Source organism: Chelonia mydas, chromosome 5 (genome assembly GCF_015237465.2).
Source record: "Chelonia mydas isolate rCheMyd1 chromosome 5, rCheMyd1.pri.v2, whole genome shotgun sequence".
NCBI classification, from domain to species: Eukaryota; Metazoa; Chordata; order Testudines; family Cheloniidae; genus Chelonia; species Chelonia mydas.
The window spans coordinates 88,244,573-88,261,178 of NC_051245.2; the positions used below are offsets into that span (position 1 = coordinate 88,244,573).

Below are 16,606 nucleotides of genomic sequence, written 5' to 3' on the forward strand. Positions count from 1 at the left end.
TGAACATAACTACTCTTGTAGAAAGATTAAATGGGGAAAAGAAGAGTAAGAAAAGGTGAATTTTAGATGCTCACAAATAAAGGTACTTCAAAGTAGTTTTGGGGCCTGTTTCTAACCTCCCTTACTCCAGTGTTTCACCAAAGTAACTCCACAGATTTTAGGGGAGTTTGTCCTCATTTATACCAGTATGAGTGAGATTAGTGTGGGGCCACTTATTTCCAAAGTGATTTAACTTACAATGTTGCCATAGATACACAACAGTTCAGGGTCCAACAGTTTTTCCAGTTCTCAAGAAAATATCAAATAATGAAGCTGTAGGGTTCTTTTTAAAGGAATGACGGTAATCCGCTACTGTACTGCTAATTTCTCTGTCAAGAAAATACATAATGGCTTCTGTGTCTAGGATGTATGAAGAGGAAGAATAAAGAGAAATTTCGCAAGACAGGAGAACTTCTTTGTAAAGAGAAACTGATGGACCGGTTTTTTGAGTAATGTTTTTTCAAATGCATTTGAATCTGCTGCCATCTAGCGAGAATAACTAATTTCTCAAATTCAGTCATAAATATGAACCAAGATATAATTCACAAGCAGCAGGGCCAGTGAGCTTCTATGAAAAGTGAGAATTTCAGGGTCCTATCCAGGTCTCTGCCCACCTGTAAGTGGCCCGGTGGTGCTGTAGCTGGTGGGTTAAGTGTGGGTAACTTTGGTACTCGTGTGGTGGACCCCTGGATATGTAGCTAGGATCAGCCTAAAGCCACTACTGGAAAACAGTTGTATCTTGACAACTTGACACATCATCCGATCCCATTCTACCTGTGCCATGTCTACATCTATAGCCTTCCTAAACAATGTCCCTCTATTAGATATATGCAGGGCTGCCACCTGGGCATCAGAGCACACCTTTGCAAAACACTATGCCATTATTCAATGCTCTACGTCAGATGCTATAGGTCTTACCGTGCTCTCTGCCACCACATGTACAATTCTGAAGCCCCTACCATCCACAGAAAGGCACTGCTCTACAGACACATAAAGTGGAACACGCACAGGGACACTATTAGAAGAAGAAGAGGAAGTTACTCATCCTGTGCAGTAACAATGGTTCTTTGAGATGCGTCCCACTGTGGCAGCTCCACTACCCACCCTCTTCCCCTCTACTTCAGAATTCATTCACCGAGCTCTGCGGTAAAGACTGAAGGGTTGGGTCGTGCGCGCACTAGATGAGGCGCCAATGGCCCCTTTAGATGACTACTGTGCACGTGTGCCCTGACCAAGCACTGCTACCGAAAATCTGTGATCTCCAATGCAGGGACACACCGACATCTAAAGTGGACACCCACAGGGACACTACTCAAAGAAGAATCTATTTTTCCCAGAGCTCCCACTGGGGTAGTGACATTTCTGCACTGACTCTAATGGACTTTTATTAATCAGGGCAATACAGCTACAGAATGCCATGGAGAGGAAGGAGAATTTGAAGTCTGAATCGGTGTAGCTTCCACTCTTCCTTGTATACATCACAAAAATCACTGTATTTGTCTTAATTTGCACATTAGGACTCAAATTTGGCTCAGTTACTATCAGATTATTACAATATGATTTCTCAATGTATGCAATGGTATAAACCATCATAGCACACACTAGACAAGAAAAACAATGCAAAAGCTAGAATTCAAATTTCTAAGAGTTACAAAACTCCCTAATACTATATTCCATGGAGTACAGGGAATATAATTTCATTAAACTTTTCCTTTGAGAACATGGCTATGAATGTTGATTGCTAACCACCCAAATCACCAAAGTACAGCAGCTTCGTTAAAATCCACTTGGTCTTTACCCATCTCTAACCAATATGCCTTGTACATTGTTATTTTAAAACACCGACATATTTTCAAGAATTCTTGTTAATGCCTTTCAGGAACAAAAAATCATCTAAGTACATACGTTACCAGTTTATTCCCCTAAGGTAAGGGGCTCTCATTAAGTAAACCCGTCAGAGGTGACTGTATAAAATGCAGTGTCATTAAAAAATACTATAGCACAAGGAATGAGATTACTCTGTGGTCAGATAACCAAAATAGAAGAAATACTTTTACAAATTTGTAGTACTCTCATTGGTGAAGTGGCAACTTAAAAAAAAAAAAGTGAAAGAATGTAACCAGAAGTGATATGTGCTAGATGAGCCTTAATTCCAGCAAGGAAAAGAGCATTACACGGTAGGGTGACTCTATCCATGTACTGTGTTCCTTTCTTCCTAAAGCCCTGGGATTAACCACTTTCATTTTGCACCTTTGAGCTCATGTACACTCTTCCCCATTAATCCATCTTGGACTATTAACATACCAAATTTATTAACTGCTTTCAAACAGCTATTTCTCTTCCCCCAAAAGAACATGCCCTGACATTCCGCAAAGGGCAAATCTGGTAAAGTGACTTGCTATAGTCAGTGCTGAGCAAGAAACTGTGTTAAGATGCTGTACTTACAGCTGTCAGAGCTAGAAGACACCTGCTGGAATTCCAGACTCCCTAATTATATAAAACACTTGAATGTACCCTTCCTGCATCATGAGATACTGAACTTTAAAATAAATGACAAATGGATTTACAAAAATGTATTTCTCCTAATTTCTCCTGTCACTCAGAAGTCCGTACATGGTAAGGTGGCCACTACAGGTGGAAGGATAATAAAAAGCGTAATACTTTCTAAAACTCAGCATAAGAAAATACAATGTGGTGTGTGTGTAGATTAGGGGTGGGAAAACTTTTTGGCCCGAGGGCCACATCTGGTTATGGAAATTGTATGGCAGGCCATGAATGCTCATGAAATTGGGGATTGGGGTGCGGGAGGGGATGAAGGCTCTGGCTATGGGTGCAGGCTCTGGGGTGGGGCTGGGTATGGAGGAGGGTGCTCCAGGATGGGACCAAGGCATTCGGAGGGCAGGAGGGGGATCAGGGCTGGGGCCCGCAAGTGGGTCAGGGGTGCAGACTCTGGGTGGCACTCACCTCAAGCAGTGGCATGTTCCTTCCTGATCCTACATGAAGGCACGACCAGGCAGCTCTGCATGCTGCCCTGTCCACAGGCACCATCCCTGCAGCTCCCATTGCTCTCAGTTCCCAGCCAATGGGAGCTGCGGGGGTAGCGCTTGGGTCAGGGGCAGCGTGCGGACCACCCCTGGCTGCCCCTACATGTACAAGCCGGAGGGGGAACATGCCACTGTTTCCAGTAGCCACAGCACACAGCGGGGCAAGCCCCAGACACCACTCCCCCGCAGCAGCTCGAGGCCTGGATTAAAACATCTGAAGGGCCGGATGCAGCCCCCAGGCTGTAGTTTGCCCACCCCTGGTGTAGATAAAGATTTTACTAGCACTTCTTTGGGATGACCTGGATAATTCATGATTTCTCCCACTTGTGAGTCACGCAGACACTGCAAACTCACGTGAATAAAACCTTTATACCAACACACAATCTAGTCTACACACAATCTTTTCCTCCTCTTAGAGGAATCTATGATGTGTGTATTTGGCAGGTAGACATTTTAAAACTGAACATCTGGCTGCTTGAATTTCAGCCTCAAGAGAGAAAGTTGAACAGTTTAACAAAAAACGTTAACTACTCTATCACCCTACTTTTCCCGTTAAGGTATAAAAACGACTTCAATGTACGTATATTGAGACAAGCAAAATATTTTCATTTTTATACTTAAAACTGACAATTACATACCTACAGTATTTTTCCAGTGTTATTAGTACTTAGAAAACATGAAGTGAATATTCCTCTGTGAACATCAGTTTACAAGCCATATGTTATGCTATAACTGAGCTACTTGTATGACCCTGAAGTGCTCATTTGTTATAGTTTGTGCAAGACACGAGTATTTAATGTTTGCCAACAGGCAGTTATTTATTACAGCTGAAAACTCTACATACAGTATTGCACACATTATAGATGGACTGATTAACAAAACTATATTCATACATAAGTTACTAGCATTTACATAAATGTACTTTAATTGATTGTGCGTTAGGTGCTTTAGTAAATATGACAACTCTCTTCAGAGACTATTTCACAGAATATTGAAGTGTAAACTTTCACTCACAGAGCATATACACAAAGTCATGAATATGCAAAAGCCCGCAAGAACTCAAAAACAGAGTTAGAGTGAATACAAGGATAGCACTTTTACCAACCGTTACATTCTTTTTTTTTAACTTTCCAGTAAGGAATAGATTTACAAATGTGAGAATTAGTCTCTCATTTGGACTATTTTAGACATTAGCTCTACAAATCCACATAGACTTGATTATTTTTTGGCAGGAATGGAGGACTGTGGCAATAAAAATTCAAATCTACTGAGCTTGTTGTCAGGTTTTCCCCATCTACTTTATTACTGTTCTATAACTACTATTTAATAAAGCAACTATTTGTGTATGAGAGTTGATAAAGGAAAACTCCAGTGTTTTTACATCAAAATTGCATACATTACAAAATTAAAATTCAAGTATGAATATTAAGCAATACACGTGGAAGCTTCAACCTTCTATTATTGTGGGCTGTGCTGACTACTGCAGGGAGGATGCCATAGTTTTATCTCCTCCCTCAGCCAGTTCTAGCCACATTTCCACTCCCTCAACAAGTAACAGTCCACAGTTCTCCCTCTCAAGTACCAATAAACAGCTCTCCAGAATGAATTCAACCCTGGATAGTCACTCTCCAGGCTTTATGCCTTATTCAGTCCCATCTCCTTCCCCCACTCAAACTCCTTTGTTATTTAAAGACAGCATTCAGGTATTCCTTGTGAGCTCCCTTCCACGGCCGTCTCCCCCCACACACTCTGTTTGGCAAACTTTCAGCTCAACTGCTCTAGTAACAATAGCTTCTTCCCCCCTCTACTCCTACAAGCTGCAGGAGTGGCTTGGTGCATTCCTAGCCACTAGAATTACCCTGGCTTTCCGGAAAGCCTGGAGAGATGTTTTCTGATGCCTGAGTAGCTGGGGAGGAAGTGCTAAAGAATGATACAAGTTGGGAAGATTGGTGCGTAGCCAGAAGGATCTTAATGAGCGAGAGGGGGATTAAACTAGTTTCTTTCTATCAAAGAAAATGGCTTCTTCCAAGCAATAAGTTTTGTCTTCCTTTAAATTAATGCCAGTGTCAGTTTAACAAAAGAACTAAAAGGAGTACTTGTGGCACCTTAGAGACTAACCAGTTTATTTGAGCATGAGCTTTCGTGAGCTACAGCTCACTTCATCGGATGCATAGATATGCTATGCATCCGATGAAGTGAGCTGTAGCTCACGAAAGCTCATGCTCAAATAAACTGGTTAGTCTCTAAGGTGCCACAAGTACTCCTTTTCTTTTTACGAATACAGACTAACACGGCTGTTACTCTGAAACCTGTCAAAAGAACTAATTCATTGTTTTTATACAAGTCATAAAGATTCTGAAGTGTTTTTTAAACTACAGTGAAATTTACCTTTTATAAAGTTACCTTCACCTCAAACAACTGTTGAACAGAATTTAGAGTCAACTTTACACGGGAAAACCTAACATCTACTCAAGTTACCAATGAGATTCAAGCTGTGACAGAAAGTCAGTCATGAGTATGACCACAGGAAAGTGACAAAATTCCTTCCACCATCATAAAACAATTTCCTTGTTGGGTGACCAGACAGCATAAGGGGAATACATACATGTACTGCAAAAAGCGAGGACCTGGGTTGGAAGCAGTTTAGGAATTTTGTTGTCTTGGTCAACTGGGAGCAAAGACAGAAATATGGGGTGTGGGAAAAGGAGGCCTGAGGACATTCTGCCTTAACATTCAAACAGTTGAAGATGCAACATTATTTTTGAACACCACACCGCTTGTCTTCCTGGCTGCAGCAAGGAGATTGTGCTTGCTACAAGGAAAGGAAAACATTTATATAGGGAATCAGATAACTCAAAATGCAAGGGTGAGCACAACTTTGGAGACTTGAATGAGCTCATTCCAAGATATAGCCACGGCTGGTGACATAACATGAAAATTTGAGCACAAGGAGGCAAGATTTCCTCCCTTTTAGAGCTTATTAATTTTCCTTGGAGAACAGATCACCAGTAAAGCCATGCTCAAAGTATCAAGGGGTGAAGACATTGGAAACCTCTGTCAGATACATACACTCATTTAAAAAGAAAACACACACAAAAGAAGGTACGTTAATTCTGAAGCCTATTCATACATATACAGTCTTATAGTTTTCTTCTAATTAAAGCAGAATGCACAGGCCGTGTGTTCTCAGAGAACACTTTTTGGGTGGCTGGCAGGGGTGAAGGAGAGGGAAATGACAAGAAAAGGAGAAATATTGAGATTTATTTCCCTTCACGTATGAAAACACAGAAGTGCTAGTGCACCTTGCTGTTCTGACCATCCAGAGCCCAATTCACCCCAAATGACTGAATAAATATACCAGTGCTGAAATTTCACACACAGGTTACATTTCCCAAATGCATTCACTTTATTTTCCTTGAAACGCAGACACATTTTACAAAGCCTAAAAACCTGGAAGAAATGTGACAGCGTTAGAAAGTCATGAAGAAGTGTTTCATGGTGTTAAAAGCCAAGGTAATACTCCTGAGATTTCAAATGTTAAAGCTTTCTCCACAGCCACATGTTCCTTTGATGTTTGGGTTATTGAAGATAAATTCACTGGATAGTTTGTCTTCTACATAGTCCATTTCAGTTCCTAGAAGTGTCAGCTGTGCTTTCTTTTCAATAAACACTCTGACTCCTAGAATGGGACAAAAACAAAACAACTGTTATGTAATCTGACAAAGGTCTTGTATTACAGTACCATCTGGTAGATAACCGATATAAAATGAAGCTAAAAACTGAGGTCTGTCAGTGAAATTATTGCTGCATTTTCTTACTACTTTCAGGATATTCATCCTTTTCTTGCCTCTGCTACAGAACTCAAGTTGAGATTACTATCGCTTGCTATCTGTAAATGGTTAAGTACTGATATTATGGTATATTTATTTACACTTCATGAGGGGTCATGCCAATGTAATTGTGTAATTGTACGATAAAGTGCATCTTTGACACTCCCACAGACTGAAAATAAGATGTAAATTTTTAATAGTGAGAGTAATTAACCTTGGAACAACTTAAAGGGCCATGGAGGATTCACCGTCACAGACAATTGTTAAATCAAGACTGGATTTTTTTTTAAAAGGACATATGATGTAGGAATTATTTTGGGGAAGTTCTATGGCCCGTGTTACACAGGAGGTCAGACTAGATGATCACAATGAACCCTTCTGACCTTGATGTCTATGAATTATGTTCATTAATCCATTTCTATTGGCATTACTAACAATCCAAAGCTCTGTGCTGCTTTCAAGCAGCTGACTTTTTAAAGAAAACCTGCCTCAAAAATATTTTCTTATTTCCTTCTCAAATGGACTATCCTTCCCCTTGCCAAAATTATATGGGTGAAGCTGAATTACTAGCAATATTTAGTTCTGTACTAGTGGGAGGTGTAAGATCCATCCAATATACTATAAACGATCAGGGCAAGAATTAGTGCTTCTGAAGTCTTAACACCTGGAAATCCTGCCTTTTCCAATAGCAAACAGAAGTTTCACAGGCTGCAGGATGTTGAACATTAAGACTGCAGTTTTGATTTATAGACTATTTATGATTGCTCATTTTAGTAAGCCAATTTGGCTTTGCAGATGAAGAAATAAAAAACAATACCAATAATGATAAACCAAAGATGAGAATCCATTAGTTTATATAAAAGCAGTGGTTTTTGGAAGGTCCTTTGTTTCATTTTAGTATATTCAATACCAGTGTATATCAATCTAACCCAGGGATGCAGCAACCCCAGGGGCCTGGAGCCTCCAAGGTTAGCCAAAAGAAGTAGGCTGTGCTGACAAAGAAGTGCTTGTGACCAGAGCCTGCTGGAGGATGTGCTCTACTAAGCAACCTTCACAAGGAGGATCCTATGATACCTGAGCCTTAACTTAAAGCTGCCACCCCACCACCAGATGAAAACACAGCCTCCCAGCTCTTGGAGAACTCCAACCCATGGTACAGCCTGGACATATGGTGGGGAGGAAAAAGGATGCAATTTGTACCCTCTGTGCTGCAGTATTTAAATTTAATCCAGGAAGTTTTAACAAGTGGGTACTTTTACAATGGAATCTAAAGGGACAGCAACAGCAATTCCTACTAGGGTATCCAAGGATTTCTCTCAGTAACTTCATGCAGCTAGTAAATTCTAGCCTGTCTCTACTCCATTATAGTTTGGAAGTTTAGTAATCAAGTTATTCTGCACCTGCCCTCCCCTCCTTTTTACTGCTTCAAATAGATAAGAACAAATAAACACTCACCATCTTGAACTACTTCTTCATCGGAGTTGCCTTTTGTTTTTGTATATTCTAACGTGTACGAAAGTCCATTACACCCCCTTGTACGGACTCCAACTTTCACACCTACCTGAAATATAAGAGAGTTTTAGTCACTTTTATTTAAATTTATAGTGTGCCAGCAGAGAGTTGGAAACTCAGTGAACGAATCAACTCGATAGCTACCACTCAATGTTTTCCCCCTGTCATCTAGGGTTAAAATTAGGAGGAATTCATTTTAAGACTGAAGAGCCGAAATGTTTTGGGTTTCTTTCTTTCTTTTTTTTTTGGTACAGACTGACTAGAAAAGTGAGTCCGAACTTTTAAGTTATAAAATGCATAATATATACTCAAACTGAAGCCTAACTCCTATGCAGTACACCGGTACAATTGAGACCTATAATTCTACACGAGTAGCTGTAATAGTGGTGAAAATGTCAACGGAGCAGAGGCACTTCTACCATCATATTGTCAGGGTTAGCCTAAGCCCTGCCTACACTACAACTTCCCGTCTACTTTTGCTATCACACGCAGTGCTGCAATAGTGGAAAGCTACACATATGAGTGTTCCTATTGTGGACAAAGACCTACAGTGTGTAAAAATAGCGTTCTAATGTAATTCAATAATAAAACTGTTGGCACCCTTGTAGGAGTTTGGCCTTATAAACAGTTTGGATGAGAAAATCTTGCTTCAAAGCCAAATGGTTTTATAACTTCAAATGAGACAGTTTATCTTTATACAGTACTGTGCATCCACAGCACTTTACAAACTTGAACACACACACACACCACAGAAAGGAAGCCAGTTCTAGAGCTTAATGTGCTGCATTCCAAATTCTCTCACCCGGCTCTCATCCCGCCCAGTAAAAATCGTAGTACAGGATCTTCTCTATGCCTGTTGCAATGAGTTGCAGGCTGGCGCTTACTTCTCCTCATTGTAGGAGCAATTGAAACAATTTATGTAATGCTGGCAAGTTTGAGGCTGAGCCAAATACAGCTACATTTTCACAGCATTGCTATGCTGCTTAGTGGAGATAACCTCTATTTCACAATATACTAAAAAGTTCCATGGATTGCAATTTCCATTAGCCATATTACCACTCAGCCCTTCCCATTTTTAACATCTGCTCTACATTGACCCAGCAAGCCATACTGACTCATAATTCAGTCAATATATTCTAACCACTAACTATACGTAGATCAGACCAAAAGAACATCTGCATAAACAACAGTTGAGGAGAAGTTGCCAGGGACATGTGGACCAGAAAACACTGTGCACAGTGACACTGTCTATTCCAAACAGCCACATTGTACCCTACACATAAAATCTTTACTACATAATTATGAATAAGGGAGGAAAGGAAATGATCTGTATAATTATTGGGTTGGACAGTGTTAATGGCTGCCACCAACAAGATCTTTAATTTATGACAATCACAGACCTTGTAAAAACTGACAGGCATATAACAATTAAATGCCCCATATGTAGCGATAGCTGGAAACAAGCAAGCCATCACCCAAGGCAATGGCCACGTGGCAAAGTCAATCAGAAGCTAAACCATGTGGGCTAAGAGGGTTTCTTGGGACTAGTTACAAACACAGGGATGAGGGACTTGACAAGTTGTAGTTGTGTGTGTGATAAACAGAAAGTGAGAGAAGTAGTTGTGAGAGTGGCCCTGGTAAGAAAATAAGAGACAGACTTTCTTTTGGGCATAGTACTTGTTGGAGCAGACTTAGATCTCTGAGTAAGGAAAACACTTGCTGTTTGTTTTTACTGTGTTCAGAGAAACAGGACTTTGTGTACATTCTTGTAAATAAACAGGATCACACCAAAGAAATACCTGACGAGTAGCATCAGTGTCTTCTCCTAAGGGAAACAAGCAAGACCCCAAATACTGGCTAACCCTCAGGTCAGAAAGGGCAACATTATAAGGACATAACATACTTCACAACAAAATAACCTGCTTTGAGAAATTCAAAAGTTTCATAAAATTATTTGAAGAATACCTTCACATCAATAGTTGGAGATCTCTGGTCATACTACGAAATCGTTACCTTACTAGCATCAACAGATTAGACTAGTTTCATTAAAGTGGTAGTATGGACATACATTAAAATCTTGTTAAACCTTTAAGGAAAGCATGCTGGAGTTTAATCTGTCTCAAAGATTATGACAGTTGACTTATTGTCATTATAGTCATTTCCCGCCACCTCATTTGATTTTTGTACATGAAAATAAAGCTTGTTGGATAAATGCATTTATTAAAAAAAAAAGGAAGATCTCATGTCTATATAGTGTCCACAGTGATTGTTTCAAGCTGCATTGTTTTACACTGATCACAAGTACTTCACAGGACAGCTGCTAGTATAATACTAATTAAGAGTGCTCTCCATAAGGTAAGCTAAAAATATTAGAATAGTGTACAAGAATGCCTTCCATTTGTACTTACATGCTCAGGTTTATCTTTAAGAAGCTGTTTGATCTTATGTACAGCTGACGGAGTCTGAAAAATCAAGAGATTTTATTAACTTTTCCCTGCTTTGAAAAATGTTAACAGTTCTGAATAATATCCAGTCTCTTACTGCTTCTACTGTCCATTGCAAATAAAAGCACTGTTTCATTCCAGCTTCACAGCTTTCAAGTTTTCAGTTCAGCTTCTCCTCCCGCACATTAGAAGTCCACCTCTCGCATCGGTGTCACTAGCGAGAGTATAAACTAGCCATTCAACTTGTTGTGTTTTTCAGTTACAAACCACAATTAACACCCTAAATTGCACAATTTTAAGCTCTCTGTCAGACGTAGACTCAGGGCTTGTCTACACTTACCGGAGGATCTATGCTGCGGCGATCGATGCATCAGTGGTTGATTTAACGGGTCTAAGGAAGACCCGCTAAATCGACCGCCGATCATTCTCCCGTCAACGTCGTGTTGTGTGGACCCCACGGTAAGTAGATCTAAGCTACGTCGATTTGAGTTACGCTATTCATGTAACTCAAACTGTGTAGCTTAGATCGACTTTTCCCTTTAGCGTAGACAAGGTCTCATAGAATTAACCTGGTTAATGCACATGAGGATTTACTGAAAAGGGCAGTTTATAAATTAACTTCACCACAAGCTGAAACCATAATGTAAAGGGGATCAAATAGCCCCCTGCCTCCCACCAGACAGACAACACGTTTGTAGATAATAAATGAATACATCACAGGAAGTTTGGGACTAAAATTTAAATTCTCTTTTTGAAAAATACAATACTGAAAATTGAGAAACTTCTCAAGAAAAGTTCGTCACAATATTTTTTTTTATTAACTTTGCAACCATATCTGCAATATCGTGCTATGCATAAAACCCAGAAAATGTTAGTATGCCTTCACTGCCCAATCTGAGTGAAATGTCAGAAGAACTAAACAGATCACGAGACTGAGAATTTTGAAATGCTTTCAGTTAAAGATAACAAAATAAGTTTTCTTGTGTTTAAACTATGATCTTTAATCTGACAGTGTTTCTATGAGAAGCTAGCCAGACTCTGGCTCTGCACAAATCTGTCTTATCAAGGTCTTATCAGAGAACTGGCTTCAGAAACAAATAAAGCCATCAAAGAAGTCTACTTTGTATACCTGCAAGTTGTCTGATGTTCAATCACCAGGGAAACACAGGAATTGCAATACCAGAGAGGAAACACATCAGTAGCATGTCTCCCACAGTGAAGACTGGCAGCTAATGCAAAGGAAAATATAAGCCCTCATAATGGTATAAATCTACCATAATAAAGCCAAAACTGACAAATGCATTCTCTCACTTATCAATGGTGAGCAGGAAATTTCCATGGTGAAAATAGGGGGCAGTTTCTACAGAAGTTTAGTTTTCATTAAAAAAAAAAAAAAAAAAAAAAAAATCTTGCTTTTATAGTTGTGACGATAACCTTCTCAAGTCGAAATAACTGTACTCTGATGCAGTTTTCCTTCTGAATCGGATAAAATCATCAACTAAGTCTCATGTCCTGATCTCAGCACACAGCCCAAGCGAGCAGATCGTGCACTGAGGAGTTCTGAAGTTAAAACCATTTTGTGTCTTAGTTTTGAGGGGTAAAGCTATTACATCTCTAATCTGTGAATTTTTAATCAATTCCTTCAAAGCCTGTCCCCCAGATCCTGTATGCACTTGGAGTGTTGGAAGCTATTCAGATAAGTCTTCAGCATATAAATTAACCTTGAAAAATTAGTCAGAAGGGAAATTTCTTGACCCGAGCTGGAAATCAGTTTATGCCCCAACAGTCCTTTGGATTCATATTATATTCTTGCCAGTAACGGTCACAGATAACCACTAGAAGTTTTTTATTTTAATTTAAAAAAAACAAACCTACAAAAGAGATACGTACGGTTATGAGTGCAAGATCATTAATCATGAAACCAGCGATGTACCCGAGATAGATTGATAATATTTTCATCGTCTGGACAGAAGACCTAAACTCCTTCAGGTTTCCACCGCAACTTCAACCACCACCATCCATCCAACTCTCTCAAGAACACTCCCACATCAGCATCAACACTCCCATATCATTCCCCACACCAGCATCAACTTCCTGTACACCATCATTAGCTTCAACAATGGAACCCTACAAATGACATTACACAAGAAACCCACGGATCACCACATTACCTCAAGATCCAGCAACCACCTCAGACACAATAAAATACCAATTGAAATTTATTAAATATTTTTGGATGTTTTACTACATTTTCAAATATATTGATTTCAATTACAACACAGAATACAAAAGCGTACAGTGCTCACTTTATATTATTATTTTTATTGCAAATATCTGCACTGTAAAATGAGAAACAAAAGAAATAGTATTTGTCAATACACCTCATACAATACTATAATGCAATCTCTTTATTGTGAAAGTGCAACTTAGAAATGTAGATTTTTTTTTGTTCCGTAACTGCACTCAAAAACAAAACTACGTCAAGCTTTGGAGCCTACAAGTCCCACTAGTCCTACTTCTTGTTCAGCCAATCACTAAGACAAAGAAGTTTGTTTACATTTACGGGAGATAATGCTGCCTGCTTCTTATTTCAAATGTCACCTGAAAGTGAGAACAGGCATTCATATGGCACTACTGTAGCCGTCATTGCAAGGTATTTACGTGCCAAATATACTAAACGCTTGTATGCCCCTTCATGCTTCGGCCACCATTCCAGAGGACATGCTTCCATGCTGATGACGCTCGTTAAATAATGCATTAATTAAATTTGTGACTGAACTTCTTGGGGGAGAGTCTTTTTACCCGCATTCTGCTATATATTTCATGTTATAGCAGTCTCAGATGACGACTCAGGACGTGTTCATTTTAAGAACCCTTTCACTGCAGATTTGACCAAATGCAAAAAACGTACCAATGTGAGATTTCTAAAGATAGCTACATCACTCGACCCAAGGTTTAAGAACCTGAAGTGCCTTCCAAAATATGAGAGAGACGAGGTGTGGAGCATGCTTGCAGAAGTCTTAAAAAAACAACACTCCAATATGGAAACTACACAATGCGAACCACCAAAAAAGAAAATCAACTGTCTGCTGGTGGCATCCAACTCAGATGATAGAAGTGAACATGTGTCAGTCTGCACTGCTTTGGACGGTTATTGAGCAGAACTCCTCATTAGCATGGATGCATTGCTTTTGGAATGGTGGTTGAAGCATGAAAGGACATATGAATCTTTAACGCGTCTGGCACATTGCAACACCGGCTACAACAGTGCCATGTGAACTCCTGTTCTCACTTTCAAGTGACATTGTAAACAAGAGGCGAGCAGCATTATCTCCTGCAAATGCAACCAAACTTGTTTGGCTGACTGACTGAACAAGAAGAAGGATCGAATAGACTTGTAGGTTCCAAAGTTTAACATTGTTTTATTTTTGAATGCAGTTATTTGTAAGTTCAAGTTTAACGATAAAGAGATTGTATTACAGTACTTGATTGAGGTGAATTGAAAAATATTTCTTTTGTTTTTTATAGCACACATTTGTAATCAAAAATAAATATAAAGCGAGCACTGTACACTTTGTGTTGTGCGTTGTAACTGAAATCAATATATTTGAAAATGTAGAAAACATCCAAAAATATTTCAATAAATGGTATTCTACTATTAACAGTGCGATCAATCACGCAATTAATCGAGATTAATTTTTTAAATAGTGAGATTAATCACAATTAACGTTTTTAATTGCTTGCCAGCCCTACTAATTTTGTATTTCTTTATTTGTGGAGAAGCAACACTGCAGATGTTAATATAGTTTCCCCCTTTAATTTACAAGTGTCCAATTATAAGTCTTACTGATCAAGTAGCCTCAATAATAGCCTGTGGCATGTGAGTTCTACAAGTTAAGCATGTAATTTAATAATCATACTCCTTTTGTCAATTTTGAAGGCCAATTTCTACACTCGATTATCTGCATACAACCCCTGTTTTAGAATGAGCACTTTGTCTGCGTGCTTATTTTGTTGCTCTTTTGACTGGGAGGCTGACAGTCAAAGTTTAGTGGCCGGTTTGATGACGTTAGTCACGGTTTATCACTTCACAGCAGGGACTGCATGAAGGTCATCTTTCACATTCTGAGGAGACCGGGAAACGGCTGACGGACCTACAGTTATATTACTAGAATGTTGCTCTGCAGACGTCATGAACGAGAGGGACAGAATGGGCAATGGAGGGGAGAATTAGGTCCTAAGTTTTCTTTTTTTTTTAACCCATCAAGTGCCACCCTATATACTGTGGGGGGAAGGATACTGAAGAACATCTAAGTAGGCCCGTCTCTTTCATTTCTATCATTGGTCTTCTTACTCTTGCCTTTTCTAAAAAAACTAGTCCTTGTATCAGAAATCCCCTCATTCACAAGTGTGCCTGCTCATTTCAGTGCCCTTCTCTGAGCCTTTTTTCTGCATTTTTAGATGATGACATGCCGTAGAGATCTTTTCTGACATGACATCAAAAGAAAAAATGCAACGGGTGGTCATAAGTATAAATCTTACCTATTCATAGGTACTTACGCAAACACATTACAAGCAGTCCAATGGGGGCCTTAGTAGCACACAGCACAAGGAAAGTGCCCTTAACGTAAAGTGCCATGTAAGCCAGGGGCCACTTGAGAGGTACACTTCGATAGGGCAATCATGGATTAAAAGAATCTTGATTGTACTTGTGCAGATGGGTAGAGAGAAACACAGAGCGGATCTGTGTGAACATTGGTACAGTTGACTTATCAGCACCACAGCTTCTTCCCATGCCCCCTTGTTAACATACTGTAATATCTCAGCCAGAGCACAGGCGACATCCCTGTACGGCTGAGTAGGTGGCATCAGCGAGAGATTCTTGAATTGTAACTGGAGGTAACAATTTTGCCAACTCCAAACATTCAAAATAGTGAGTCAGTCTCGTAAAAATCACAAGACTGGTTTGAAATTGGAGGCTGGAAACATACACTTGTGCTTGTGAGTGTATTTCTATTCAGGGATCTTTTTGTGTGTCTTCTGGTTCCTGAGCCCTTACCGTGCGTTCACTTGCCCCGTTCAAGCTTTCCTGCCTAACCCCAAGAGGTGAAGGCTCCTTTAAAGGTAAGTGAAAGCCAAGAGTCTCGTGTAATCTCGTGATTCCAGGAGCAGGGGCTTTCCGAAAAACATCAAATATCGCCAACCTCGCAATGAAACCTTGACAGTCGGCGACCCAGGATTCATCCCACCGCGCGCGCCCCAGCTCTCGCCTGCGACCCAACCGAGAGCGCCTGGCCGAGCCCGCAGGCGAACAGCGCGGCCGGGCGGGGGGCTCCGGTCATTTGCTCCCTCACCGCCCCCGCGGGAGTGCTGCGCAGGCCGGGCCATGGAAGCGCCCTTCACCACGGGAGGGGGCTGCACAGCCATCGCCCGGAGAAGCGACCCCCCGCCCGCCGGAAACGGGCTCCGCTCACCGCCCCGCCGCGGCCCCACAGACCTGGCCCCGGGGCTAACAGCCGTCGCGGGCGCAGCGCAACCCCCCGCGTTACTCACCAGAGTAAGGGCGGCCCGGGTGGCCTGTATCTTCCTCTTGCTCACGGCCCGGACCGTGGCTCGGACCACCGAGGAGGCCATTCCGCCCTCAGCCCCGTCCTCTCCTGTTGTCCATGGGCACTGGGCAATGGGCAATGCGTTCTAGTTTGCCTCCGGTGTCATGGCGGCCGGAGTGTGACGTGAT

At 40.7% G+C, this 16,606-nt stretch overlaps 1 protein-coding gene across 1 annotated transcript; it reads right to left on the reverse strand.

Moving 5' to 3' along the window:
- Window positions 1–6,465: 6,465 nt before the first annotated feature.
- On the reverse strand, window positions 6,466–16,604 carry LOC119566546 (iron-sulfur cluster assembly 1 homolog, mitochondrial). Its single transcript, XM_037901752.2, has 4 exons — window positions 16,423–16,604; window positions 10,834–10,887; window positions 8,369–8,474; window positions 6,466–6,762 (listed from the first exon to the last, which is right to left on the reverse strand). The coding sequence occupies exons 1-4, from the start codon at window positions 16,501–16,503 to the stop codon at window positions 6,614–6,616; spliced, it is 390 nt and encodes a 129-aa protein (XP_037757680.1). The 5' UTR covers window positions 16,504–16,604; the 3' UTR covers window positions 6,466–6,613.
- Between the last annotated feature and the right edge of the window lie 2 nt (window positions 16,605–16,606).